The sequence below is a fragment of the Penaeus monodon genome, chromosome 35, assembly GCF_015228065.2.
Source record: "Penaeus monodon isolate SGIC_2016 chromosome 35, NSTDA_Pmon_1, whole genome shotgun sequence".
In the NCBI taxonomy this organism is placed as follows: domain Eukaryota; kingdom Metazoa; phylum Arthropoda; class Malacostraca; order Decapoda; family Penaeidae; genus Penaeus; species Penaeus monodon.
In genome coordinates, this window is record NC_051420.1 from 14,603,573 (window position 1) to 14,618,572 (window position 15,000).

General features: G+C 35.8%; 2 protein-coding genes across 2 annotated transcripts in view; both read left to right on the forward strand.

Annotated features, from left to right (window-relative positions):
• The window catches only part of LOC119595336 (glycine receptor subunit beta-type 4-like), a 3,076-nt gene extending 1,174 nt beyond the window's left edge, over positions 1-1,902 (forward strand). Inside the window, exons 2-3 of the mRNA XM_037944489.1 lie at positions 1,269-1,385; positions 1,554-1,902. Of these exons, the coding sequence (XP_037800417.1) occupies positions 1,269-1,385; positions 1,554-1,784 (348 nt within the window). The 3' untranslated portion in view covers positions 1,785-1,902. The remainder of the gene's footprint in view (positions 1-1,268; positions 1,386-1,553) is intronic.
• Positions 1,903-6,830: 4,928 nt separating this feature from the next.
• Positions 6,831-8,713, forward strand: LOC119595249 (neuronal pentraxin-1-like). The gene is made up of 4 exons (XM_037944410.1): positions 6,831-6,888; positions 7,772-7,806; positions 7,985-8,147; positions 8,391-8,713. The coding sequence occupies exons 1-4, from the start codon at positions 6,831-6,833 to the stop codon at positions 8,711-8,713; spliced, it is 579 nt and encodes a 192-aa protein (XP_037800338.1).
• Positions 8,714-15,000: the final 6,287 nt, after the last annotated feature.

Below are 15,000 nucleotides of genomic sequence, written 5' to 3' on the forward strand. Positions count from 1 at the left end.
TACAATAGATTATCAAAATAGGGTTTATTACGATATAACTGTGTGTTCTATTACCAGCATTAACTTTAAGATGTGGCAATGGGGCAAATCAGACTTTTTTTGTCTACGACAAATTTCGGAGTCTAAACCCTTTCGTGAATACCACCCCAGATTCTTAAAGTCTTTTTCTGTAACACGTGGATTCAGATTTAAAAATGTGTCTATAACACATAGACTCAAATGATAAAATCCATGTGTATAAATCAAGGTTTAGATGTATACCACACGGATTCAGACACATAAAAGTCTGAATTTGTGACTGAACAACATGGACAAATATGTGACTATAACACAATAACCAAGACCCATTTTAGATTTTTCTCCCTCCATATTTTTACTGAATACAGATGAAGTAGGGGATAACACATATCCAGATGATTAGAATGTTCAGAATAAATGAGGCGTTCCTGCTCACGGTGTCATTTCCATCAAACAGCATCTTTAATACAGTTGATATGTTGAAAGCACACATATCTCTAATGCTATTTTTGTTACTTTGCACTAGTTAATCTGTTTCAGTTTTATAACTACAGCTCCCAGTTATCCTTTTCACTATTAATCTACCGTTCAATTACGGCTGCCTTTCCTGATATGGTGCATTGCCGTTTGCTGAATTAGTCAAGTAGGCCACTGTTGTTGAGAAAAGTATATGCATTTAATTCATGAGTCTCAGGCTAAGTTCAGTGTCCCTTGTTTCAGAGCTCCACTTTCAACCATTGCCCTATGTCCCTGGTTACAGCTAAGTTGTATGTCCTTGCTTTCAACTGTCGCATGTCCCTGGTTTCAGCTAATTCCTGTGTTCCTGGTTTCACCTAAGTCCTATGTCCCTGGTTTCAGCTGTCTCATGTCCCTCATTTCAACTTAGGTCTATATCTTTCGTCCCATTACCTCAGTTTCAGCCTTTGTTGCATGTTCCTCGTTTCAGTACCTCAGTGCCAAGCTTAGTATGGTGTTCCTAGTGTCCCAGTCTCAGTATTATGCTCCAATGCCATTGGGGTTAGAAGTTATAGAAGGCATAGAAATTCTTGTGTTATTCCTACTTTGATCAGACAGCTGTAACGAATTCTGTAAAATATGTACATATATACTGATACTGTGGGTAATTTTCTGCTTGTGTCCGTACATGTGCGTAATGGTGTGAGTGAATGAATGTAAACCTCCCTCTATTCATCTCCATCCGTCTCTCTACAGAGAGATAAAATAAAAACAAACTGCACTTATAATTCCAGATGAGCGCCTCGATCCCCCAGACAGCTTATCTCAAATTGGTGGACATCTGGTTTGTGTACTGCATCACAAGCCTCTTTTTGGTTGTTGTTACAGTTGCTTTCATCAACTGGTGCAAGGTGGGAATGAAAAACTCATTGTGAAAAAACAACTAAATTACGTTTCAAGGTTATACAATTACCACGTATTTGGAAATACGTTAGGTGTCCTGTAATAAATAGATTAGCTAGACCTCGTATGAATGAATTAGCTGATCAGTTCTAAGAATGTGTTCTCTGCTCCTACAGAAATGTGCCCCTGCTTTCGGGCTGTGGCTGAGGAAACACGAAGTCAAATCACCAGGCAGGCTTGCGTCCCGCCGTGCCGCTCTCGCTTCCAGGTTGAATATCCTTTGCCGCATCGTGTGTCCTATTCTGACTGCTCTCTTCTTCATCTTCTATTTGACTATGGCCGCACTCATCGAAATACCCGAGTTACCCATCGAAATTCCGAATTACCAGAGTTTCTTCTCTGAGTGATTCTCTTACAGGATTACTTAGCTTCTACTTCATTCCTGGAAAAGTCACCCAGAAAGGCTATCTTTGAGTCCGTCCTAGGCAGTTTGCCAATGCCTTTTCTTCCGCTCTTAACCTAATTTTGATTTACGATTCAGCATTTTGAGCAGCTGGGGTATAAAATCTTAATCCCTGGTTGATTAGCGGTCTGGTACTGTAGTGGTAAGCCGTTGAATATAAAGCCAGAAATAGTCTCTAAGAGCATCTAATCAACAATTAAAACACTTCAGACACCAGCCAACCAACAATTACAATGATCCAGAAACCACAGCTTTCACTCTAAATTCTATCACAAAAGTCTTGATATATTAAAAATACTTTCAACATGATGACGGAATTTACAGTATTTGAATTGTACGCAATTCTCCGGTACGTACGACTGTTTGTATATTTAAGTATACATTCTCATTCTGACCACACGTCTATGTAAATAATGCACTTGAAAAAAGGCACCAAGTACAGTGCTTTGAGAAGCTGTGTTACTGGGACGTCCACAGATCTTCTCAAGGTTATTCACATATTCCTCACACACCGATATTGCCTGTGCTGTCTCTTTCTTTGGTTTTCCTAACTGTTGTAAGTGCATGATCGCTGAGATCATTCGTGAACACAACTGCATTAGGGACAAGGAAATATCGCAATGTTTATCGTAATGAATATTTGCTCTGCCTTATTATGATTTTTTTTCATCGATATTTAACGTTTATATTAGATGCTAATCATTGATTTAGCACGTACAATCTATAGCACTCTTGATATCTGTAAAAAAAAAGAAAAAAAAAAAAAAGAAAAAGAAAAATATATATGTAGGTAGATATATGAAAAGTTCAAAATTGAAAGTGTAGGATGCAAACCACATATTATTATAATCGTAATTATTATCATTATTACACTTATTATTAATTATTATCATTATCATCATTATCATTACCAAATATACTAATATTACACTTTTCATTATAATCATTATCATTACCATTATCAAATTATCATTTATCATTTTCATTTTTATTATATTAAACGTCATTATCATTAACGCAACAGTATTATCATTATTTATTACTATAATGATGATAATGATAATCATCATCATGTTATCATCATAATAATGATTACTCTTATTATTGTCATTGCTATTACTATTATTATTATTATTGTTATGAATATTGTTATCATTGTTACTATTATCATTACAATTATTACTATTATTACAGATATCATTATTTTCCTTTATTATTATCATTATAATAATAATAATAATAATAATAATAATGATAATAGTGATAATAATGATGATAATAATGATAATAATGATAATAATGATAATAATGATAATATAATAATAATAATAATATAATAATAATAATAATAATAATTATTATTATTATTATTATTATTTCTTACTATTATTAATAATATTATTATCAATATCGTTTATTATCATACCATCATTATGACTAACATCATTTATTATCATGATCATAATAATGATAACAAAAATAACGATGATAATGATATACCTCGGAGTATGTTAAAATAACCCGGAACTTGATTGTAAACAACAGCCAAAAGCAAGATAGCTCGAAAACTACCAATCGCGGAAACACGGCTGTCGTTGCGTCCAGGCTTGCTTTATCTACAGTCTCTCTAAAAATCTATTGGATAACGATGATGATAATAATAGCGGTGGTGATAGAAATAATAGTGATAATGATGACGGTAATGATAAAGATGCTTAAACTGATAATGCTAATGATGATCGATGTTGATAATAACAGTGTTGATAATGATAATGGTTATGATAGTATTCATAATGCTAATAATGATAGTGATGGTCATGATGAGAACCGTAAAAAATAAATGAAAAATCGGAACAATTGGACGATGTTATTTGATGCTGCACTAGGATGTATCAAATGTCAGGCAGATATTCAATGACCTTTACTGATTAATTATGTATTTTTATTTATTCATGAATATCACATATCGTCCAATTTTATTTTCGTAAACAATAATGAAACTGCAAATAAAGAAATCATTTACATCACCAAGCAACGGTAATATGAACCATAATAATATATTGGCAAGTTCATATTCGGGAATGAATTCATATCAGGAATGAACGGGGCTTGTGGACACTCACTGGGGTACCCTCATGCTCTCACGTGACCTAAATTAGTATTGTAACAGAGACTTAAGTGCCCGTTGCTACGTGCTTGTTACTCGTGCTACTTCAAAAGGACTGTGGAATGTATTTTAATGATTGCTAATAGAACTCGGTAATACATAGACTTATCAGTGTCATTATTTCTTGTATAATATTTATGTCACTACGTAATAAAGTCTAAATTGTGAAACATAGTTTAACATGTGCCTTATAAATAGGAGTTATAATTGTTTTAATAAAGTCAAATAAGAATTATAATGGTAATTAGAATAATGATCATAGTAATGATAGTAATAATAATAATAGTAATAAATGATGATAGTAGTAGAATTAGCAGTAGTAGAAGTAGTAATAGTAATAGTAATAAAGTAATAGTAATAATAGTAATAATAGTAATAATAATAGTAACAATAATAATAATAATAATAATAATAATGATAACAATAATTCTAATAATTATAATAAAATAATGATGATGGTGATAACAAAACAATAACTAAAAATAAAAACAATAATAGCAGCAACAATAATGATACTACTACTACTACTACTAATGGTACTACTGCTGATAATGATACTAATAATAATGATAATAATAATAATGATAATAATAATAATGATAATAATAATAATGTTAATAATAATAATAATAATAATAATAATAATAATAGTAATAATAATAATAATAATAATAATGATAACAAAATAACAATGGTAATAATAATGTTAATAATAATGAGATTGACAATAATAACAGTGATGATAATAATGAATAAAAAAATGTCACGAACTCCCTCACAAGGGGTAAGACGGTGCCTCCTTTGATGGAATTTTTTGGCTGTTAGAGACTGTCATCCCGAGCAGACGACCTTCCTATCTCGAACCCTGGTCTGGATTCGAACCCTGGTCTGAATTCGAACCCTGGTCTGGGTTCGAACCCTGGTCTGGATTCGAACCCTGGTCTGGATTCGAATCCTGGTCTAGATTCGAACCCTGGTCTGGATTCGAACCCTGGTCTGGATTCGAGCCCTGGTCTGGATTCGAACCCTGGTCTGGATTCGAACCCTGGTCTGGATTCGAACTCACGCGCTAGGTCTCCAGCCGCGCACACCATTGCGGCTGCCAGTAATGATAATTATGACAATAAAAAAAGATTGATAATATAAAAATGGAAATTATAATGATGGTGATGATGATGATGATGATAATAATAATAATAACAATAATAATGCTGATGATAAGGATAATAATGGTAATGGTAATGGTGATGATGATAATGATAGTGGTAACAAAATTCATAATAATGATGATAGTGACCTTAAAAATATTCATAATGATGATAGTGACCTTTAAAATATTCATAATAATGATGATGTTAAGAATCATAAATTATTTCAGTAATTTAGTGATAAAAGTAACTTTTAACAATATAAAAGCCAATAACCAATAACGATAATGATCCATATTATCATTGCTGTTATTCCTAGTCACTGCTGTTATTAAAGGCAGTATTTGATGATAATGCTAATAATATTAAGCTACAAATATATGAACATATGGACAAACATATGAACTATCACTAATATGAACAAGGTAAACAAGCTTAGAAAATAAATCATTATCTGTCAGAAAAGAAAAGAAGATACTTACTGATACTTACTCTTGTAACTGCTATTTTGCAGTGTAATTTTTATAGTGTGCAATCTGTGGAGTGTCCATTTTTTGTGTTGTTATAGTGTCCAACCGATGGAGTGTCTATTTTTAGCTTGTCTAACATTTTAGACACAACATTGTCTCACTTTTGCAATGCCCAGCTTCTGCAGTTTCTAAGCTATTAAGAGTCCATCTTCTGTATTGTTCAAACTTATTTGTTGTTCAAGCTATGAAGTAACGAGTTTTTGTGGTGTCCAACATATGAAGGGAAAAATAGGCATTGTCTAGCCTGAGGAGTGTCTTAAATTTGTAATATCCAATCGAAGGAGTTGTCTGAACCCTAACAGTACCTAAGGTAAGGAGTGTCCAACCTACAGTATGTAGTTTCATCCCAAGCGTCCAGCCAAATGTTCGACCAATGCATTATGAAGCCAATGGGATGTATGTCACATGTGTTGTCCAATCTATGCAATCTTCAAGCAATTATGTGTCCAACAAAAGAAATGTCTAATCTACAGGTGCGTCTAATCTACACAGTTTCCAACTATGGGCGTCTTCTGTACGTGCCATAAAAGTTAATTCAGTAATAAAGTTTAAGCCAAATCTCTATTGTGTATGCGCATTGGCAGCGTTCAGGATTAATTTTTAATTCACCTTCAGACCAGTCTTTACTTTTGAACTTAGATTTAATCCTGCGCATGCGCTGAAAGGACAAGTTCATCCTACTTATCGTGCAATGAAACATTATGACAACGTCCATAGAAAAGAAAAGTTCAGTTGCCATTAATATTTATAATAAGCAATAACAAAGCAAATTCTGACATTTTCATGTCCAAGATGTATGTGAAGATTCATATATATATTTATACGATGTGTGGGATATTCACACTGCAGATATGACTGTTAACATTGAAAAGAAAAACAATAAATTGATATTATGAGTATCTCATTTTTGTGTGACATTTTTATTTCGGTTTTCTATAACATTTATAGGCTATCTGAAGCCATTTATGTAATTTTACTTGTACTGACACAGACATATATCGGAAGGACATAATGCTAACGCATATGCGTGTATATATATATATATATATATATATATATATATATATATATATATATATATATATATATATGTATATATATATATGCTAATTATCATGACACTGATACCCGCTTTTCCTTGCAAAATGGCAAATTTACTGCTAATCACATTGATCATGCACCTGGCAGTGTGTCTCTGTGCAAGTACTATGGATTTGGATTAACTTTAATCCAAAATTAACTTTTATGACGCACACAGAAGACGCCTTATAAGACTATCCACCCTCATTTATGTTTAAATCATGCTTTGTCTAATCTAAAAAAAGTCCAGCCTGTTGAGTGTCCAACCAATAGAGTGTCCAGCTTGAGCAGTTTACATATGCACTACAAAGCCACAAAAGATGAAATCCAATATTTTGCCCGATTTTTTTTCTTTACATGGACAAATGTAGACTGCCTGTTTGGTGATGGATATTGCATGTAAATTACAGCTTAACAACATGTTTGACATTCAAAACAGTTTATTTGATATTCACTCTTTCGGAAGTAAAAGAGCAACAATTTTACAAGAGCATAAGAACCGTCATTTTAGCAGCTTTTTTCCATTAGTTTTTACCAGAGATTGGTTTCACAGGTTCACATTGATATATGCTATATTAATTATTTTTGCCTTTCATACATGGCATCTAATTGTTAAGATGCATAGAGCCAGATCTGTGTGAATTGTATTATGAATGTCAATCGATCAGTTATAGTATCTAGTTACTTTTGATATAGATGCAGAGACATATACATTCAATTAAAACACGTTTGAACAATGTTCCTATTTCTTGCTCCATATTACACTGACATTACTACCCAGTGTTTGTTATAACACATTTAAATTTCCCCTATCACATTTTTTTCTTTCTTTTTCCGACACCAGACTCGACGAAACACCATTCAAGTCCCTCCTCTTCTCTGTGCTGAGCAAGCATAAAAGAGTCGCAAGCAGATCTGAACAGATGAAAACACTTCAGGAAAGCCAAGGGCGGCTCAGAAGGCAAACTGGAGCTGTGTTATATTGTGTGACCATCTCCCTTTTCAGTTGCTGCCCCCATGTCGAAGGTCAATACAATCAGGGTAAGGTCATGATTTAATGACTTAACGTTACTGTTGTATACTGTACTTCAAAGACTTCACACTGAAGGAAGATATGATGTATCTTATTCTGTAAAGTAAGTCAAAGAATAGCTAGAGCTTATTATTATTTCTATAACAATTAGAGTCAGAGAATGCTGTTACCATGGCAACGTTTCAGCGTAGTGGAGCTGCCTCTACAGACACTTACCTGAAGTACCTTGGCGAAATACCAGAGCTTGCCCAGCTAACCTTCTGCTTCCGCTTGTATCTCACTCAAGCACGGGATGAAATCATGGTGCTTTCATATGCTCATCCTGAAGATGATGACGAATTATACATTGGTGATTATTGCTTATTTTGAAAAAAAAAAAAAAAAATAAAAAAAATAAAACAGAGGGTTGTTGGTCCTTCCTAACAGGATGAGTTTACATTTCATTATGCTACAGATATTCCATCTGGAAAAATACTAGAATCACAGTATGATATCCTGTCTTACAAAACATTTTGTGTATATCTGTAAACTTCAGCTACACTAAAGATATTGTCTTCCATTGTATATAAATCTAATATAAGTATTTTGTCAGGGTTTCATTACAGAAATAAAAAGCTGGTGATGAGATGCTGCAATCGCAAGTGGGAACGGGATGTGAAGTTGAAATTGGAGCTTCGCAGCTGGTCGTCCATTTGTGTGGCTTTGGATCTTGCTGGTGGGAACAATGAAGTCCTTCAGGATGGGTTAATCAAGTTTGGAGTCGAGAACGACATCCTTGATCCTCTGCATGTGCGTGGAGGGGGTTTGATATACATTGGCCAGGAACAGGATCGGCCTGGAGGAGGATTCACCAGGACCCAAAGCTTTGCAGGATCCTTGGTGGACTTACGCCTTTATGATAAGAACCCTGTCTAAAGATGGTATGGAAAATTACACCAAATGTGAACCTATGCATGTCTCTACAATACCTATCGTTTCCTTTGCTGAGATTACCGAATTTCGAAAATAGCAAAGTTGAAATAAACAGAGAGAGCAGTAACCACTTCTGCAGCAAACAGACGCCCTACGATACCTTATTTCCGGAGGTGCGGACCTTTAATCAGGCTTCTCATTTCTGCCATACCCTTGGAAGCACCTTGAAGGCACCAAAGAATAAGGATGAAAACACAGCCCTTAATAAGCAATATCTTTCACATGTCGACAGTTGTAGCAGTATTTGGATTGGAATTCAGCGTAATGTAACAGGAAGGTACTGGTATGACAAAGAAAACCAGAGGAAAGTCACATATGCTAACTTTGGGAACCAAGCGGCATTCGATGATTCTGAGGCCTGTGCATCGTTCAAACGAAGCCAAGACACTGTTTCTTCAGGTGAATGGGCTCCCAGAAGCTGTGCAATGGAATTCTGTGCGGTCTGTCACTCTGTTAAAATCTCATTCTTAAAGCTGCGTGGCCTATGTGAAAGGTCATTCTTTGACCGTGACTACTTCCTTTCTGATGAGAAAGGTGTACCTGTGTTTAATGGAGTGTACTACTCCGTCATGACCAAACATCCTCCCCCTGAAAATGCTTCGGCGTCTGACTTTGGCTACTGGCAGTTGTTGCGTCTAGATGACCCCAGTATAAAGGCAACATTCACCCTGAAGTTCCCTACTCACTACCCGGTGGGCCTCAACAATTGGACAGTGAGCAATGATGCTTGTGGCAGCCATGAAGTCATGCTCAGAATGACCTCATGTAAGGAGCATCAGTTCTCCTGCGATGACGGAACTTGCATCCCTATCCACCAGCGATGCAACAAGGAAATCAACTGCCTCGACGAATCGGATGAGATCTCCTGTGACTTCTTGTTTTTTCCATCTATGTATGACGAAAAGTCGCCACCGCCGCGCCTCCACTTGTCTGCCCCAGTTAATGTATCTGTTTTTGTCCTGATCCTCTCGATGCGTGCGTTTGATCTCACAGGTTTCAACTTTGTGTGCGAAATCGAAGTTCGCTTCTCGTGGAAGGACTCTCGGTTGATGTTGAACCACCTCAAGACAGACAGCTCATTGAACATCATTCACCTGACAGAACAAAAGCCTTGGATGCCCGAAGTAGAGTTCTTCGGAGATGCTTTGACCACAAGCAATGTAATCACACGCCATAGCTTCCTCATGGCTCAGCGGAACACAGACCCTTTGCCTGACAACAATGAAAAATTATGGGAAGGTATAGTTTAAAGTCTGTTAAATGACAAAAATGTTTATCTCTACTTGTGCATGATTGCGCTCCTTGCTTTTTGTCTAACAAATGTCTTATTTTGATGATACACCTCGTAACAAAATGATTTGAACCAAAATTATCCTCAAAAGCTAACAAAATCTCTGGAACAATTAAATATGCTGAAGTTGATTGTCTTTGTCATAATTCACTTTCTGCTAAGATATTTACACTATTTCAAAAGTGAATATGGTTTTACAGTGGTAAATATTTTTGATTATAGTTAGTAACTAATAAAGATCTTTCCTTGTTTGAAACTTATCATGCATAGACATCAACGAAACTGTTACACAAATAAGTCAACACCTCATTTTCCTGCAAAAAACTGGTCTAAAAAACACCATCTATTCACGACCATATACGTAAGCAAATACAAGATTAATATTTATTAACAGCTGTACGTAAGGTACTTTCTGATGTTCCTGTCCTTTATTACTCTTATTGGTATCCTCTTTGTGTCTGTTATTTACTTTCCACTCGTAATGCATACTTCACCCTACTGAAATTTCTCATACTTACTCATTCCCACTTTTACACAGATGAGATTTTCGAAGGCCGCCATAATCCATTGGTATTGGTGCAGAAGCTCACAGTCACAACTTCATGTCAGTTCGACCTCATAACGTTCCCCTTCGACACACAGACATGTAAATTGGTAAGTCAGTCTTCGTTTAAAACTCGCCATACAGACATGTAAATTGGTAAGTCAGTCTTCGTTTAAAACTCGCCATACCTTCCTTTATTGAATGTTATGTGAATTAACGTGTGTGTATATATATATGCACCCATATGTAAACATCAGTAAGCTTGTGCATATACTAACATAGCATGTATAAAAATGTAGACATATATGTTATCATGTTGTCTGTCATTATAACAGGATTTTCAGGAAACGTTCCTTTGGTGTTTCATCTTTTCTTATGAATTACTATTATTCTTACATTTCCACTGAGACTCTATTTAGATTTCTTTTATCTGATGTTGTACTACACAAATGCTTAAAAAAACATGTACTTGAATATTTGTGTAAACATTGGGGTAATACTTAAAACCTACATCCTTACAGGGTATGGTGTTGGGAGGGCTGACAAAGGACTACATCGCTCTTGTGGCTGAAGGACCAGGCGTCAAGTACATCGGCAAGAGGAAACTGATGGCGTACTATCTGAAGGAGGAAGTCATGACGGCTGAGGATGTGGTGAATAAGTGAAGTTTTCTGTAGATCTCGAATAGATTAACTAATACAGTGGTATTCAGTGCAGGGTAAATTTCCACATTTCTCTCTATCTTTAGCTGCTAATACTAAAGTAGATTGGCAAACTAACTTGACAATAACTGTAGGACAAATTAGACTAGGTAAAGCATAATATAGATTCTATAGAAGGTTATGGTCATGATATCTTGTAGGCCATAAACTGTGAAGTGATTTAAAGAAACTAAGAATAATTTTATCATATTCGAATACATTTTTGATTGTTTAAGACTGCAATATTTATGTATTTCAACTGTATTGGACTGGAAACTTGATATATTTGAATATGGACTGAATATATTCGGCATAAATTTGAATATGATATAGGTAGATGTATAATTTGGGCATATGTGAATATTCTTTGAGTAAAATGATATTGAGTATTTGGGTAAAATATTAGTTGAGCATAAGTTTGACTGTAATTAAGGTTTAGGTAAGAGTATTTTAGAGAGCCAGTTTCCAGGTCAGGATTAGCCACATGAAGGAAGTAAAAAAAAGAAAAAAAGAAAGAAAGAAAGAAAGAAAAAAAATAGTTGATAGGGGCATACTAGCAAGAGATGGGGAGGTAACCTTATGATATTGCCTCTCTCTCTCTCTCTCTCTCTCTCTCTCTCTCTCTCTCTCTCTCTCTCTCTCTCTCTCTCTCTCTCTCTCTCTCTCTCTCTCTCTCTCTCTTGTAACCAATAAGGTCACGAAAATGACACGGAAAAAAAAATGTTAGCTATAGTCTAAGTTTATCTAAAATGGCGCTAGGGGGCGTTTATTTACTCTTTTAATCATCATTAATATTTTAAAGTACAAATACTCAATCTTCTTCACACCACCCCTTACAGGGAAACTATAGCGGCCAAGTAATAGAGATGAAATTCCGCAATCTGTCCACCTTCTACGTCACGTCAACGTACATCCCGACCTTCATCATCGTCGTCATCGGGTACATCGTCTTCTTCTTTCCCGTCGAGGATTTCAACGAGCGTATTATGGTGGCTTTGACGGCGCTCCTGGTCGAGGCTGCCTTCTTCACGCAGGTGGGAGAAGGCAGGGAAGGTGGAGGGGAAAGAGGGGGAAGGGAGGGTAGGACTGCGAATGTGATGGGGAGGGGAAAGGACAGGAGCGAAGAGGGGCGGATGTGAGGGGATTAAGTAGAGGGGCAGATAATGTCTGCTGTTTATTTCCTTCTTTAAGTATCTCATGCAGTCTCTCTCTCTCTCTCTCTCTCTCTCTCTCTCTCTCTCTCTCTCTCTCTCTCTCTCTCTCTCTCTCTCTCTCTCTCTCTCTCTCTTTCTTTCTTTCTCTCTCTCTCTCCCTCTCCTTCCTTTCTCTCGCTCCCCCTCCCTTTCTCCTCCCCCCTACCTCCCCCTTTTATTACCTCTGTCTCTCGCACTCCATCTCCACCCTCCCTCAGTCCCTCCTCCTCCCTGTCCACCCTCCCACTTTCCCTCTCATTTCCTCCCCCTCTCACTCGATCACTTTCCATCCCCCTCCCTGGAAATCTGCATGAACTTGTACACATGCAGAAAAGTCATAGGCTGAATATGTAGACTATTAAGCTGTATATAATTGTACATTCGATAAATTACTCGTTAGATCTAGAATATAAAATAAAGAAAGAAACAATGTTTTAAGTATCTGCAGATACGTGTCCCTAGCCCTCAGTCATTCTCTCTCTCTCTCTCTCTCTCTCTCTCTCTCTCTCTCTCTCTCTCTTATCGACCTGCACATCTATGTCATCTCTCAATAGAGAAAGATAAATAAACAGAGAAAAGGTAGTTCGAGAGAGAGAGAGAGAGAGAGAGAGAGAGAGAGAGAGAGAGAGAGAGAGAGAGAGAGAGAGAGAGAGAGAGAGAGAGAGAGAGAGAGAGAGAATCAGTGACAGACAAAGAGAACTAGAGATAATAAGGCAAAGAAAGAGAAAGAGAAACAAAGAGACAGATACTATTTCTATACTTGCAGATGAGTGCCTCGATTCCGCAGACCGCTTACCTCAAGTTGATGGACATTTGGTTTGTGTACTGCATCACCAGCCTCTTTTTGGTTGTTGTCACTGTTGCCTTCATCAACTGGTGCAAGGTGAGAGGCTGTGGTTTAAAGGTGGTTACGGTGAAAAAAGTGACTGATTACTTTTGTGGAACTTGCATAGATTCTAAATGCGTATGTTTGGTAGAGGAAGAAACACGAAGTATGGTGTTAATAGATATTTTGGGTAATAAAACACAAGACAATTATAGTGCGTCCTATTTCATAAAACGAAAAAAAAAAGACACAGTGGAGTTCTCTTGATTCATCATTTCTCTTTTATTTCTTTTAATCGAATCACTTCATATTTGTGTTTACATATGTTTTGTATTTCTAAACATATTTCTAAAACCTATATAGAATATTTCTTAATGTTTTTATGTTAATATTTGTTGCTTTCGACATTTTCAATAGACTATAAAGGAAAAGAAAAAGACAGGAAAAGAAAAACTGGCAACTGAGACTTTGCAATACTCATGTTCACATTTTGTAAGTAACATTTATGTTGTACATGACTTTTTAAAATACCAGACGTGTAAAAATACATATTAATGTGTCAATTAGAATAAAAAAGGCGAATCGGAGTAGAATACATTATACCATATTTTTCATACAGGAGATTAAATACACTGTAGTTTATCGTTGGACTGGACTGAGTATAGCATTCAATTGCTATTCAGTTTTCAGAGGTGGTCACAGGATTTATTCTTTGTTAATTGCTTTATGTAAGGAGTCTGATGGCGTAGACAGTCGATAACAAATCCAATTCATTAGTATATCTATATATGTGTGTGTGTGTGTGTGTGTGTGTGTGTGTGTGTGTGTGTGTGTGTGTGTGTGTGTGTGTGTGTGTGTGTGTGTTTGTGTGTGTGTGTGTGTGTTTGTGTCTGTGCGCGTGTGTGTGTTAAGAGGAACAAAAGAATTAAAGCTGCTTTGTTTGAAATCGACTTTGTTCATATTATGCCATTTGCTATTAAATACGATATGGTTGTGCTAAAATAAATGGATTTACGAATAAATAAGTAAATAGATGCTAAACCAACTCAATAAATTGAAGCAGATTTTTTTTTTTTGAGTAGGTGTGAATGCTAACAGTTAATATTGTTAGTATCATCATCATCATCATTATCATTATTTTTTTAAATGATTATTATCATTGTCATTGTTATCATAATTACTACTACTACTACAACTACTACTACTAATGATAGTAATAATTATCGTTATTATCATTGCCATTGCCACTGCCATTATCATTATCATTATCGTTGTAATTATCATCATCATTATCATAATCATAATCATAATCATAATCATAATCATAATCATAATCATAATCATCATAATCATCATCATCATCATCATCATCATCACCATCATCAATATTATTATCATTGCAGCTATAAGATCTAACGATATGACCTTCCCAACAGAAAAGTGCCCCTGGCTGCTTGCTGTGGATCAGGAAACAGAACGACAAGGCATCTGAGAGACTACAGGCTCGTCGAACTGCCCTCGCCTTCAGGTTGAACACCCTTTGTCGTATCGTCTGCCCCATTCTCACCGGTCTCTTTTTCATCTTTTACCTGACCATGGCCGCACTCATCGAAATACCTGAGTTACCCATCGAAATTCCGAGTTACCAGAGTTTTCTTTCTTAGCAACGTGTTTT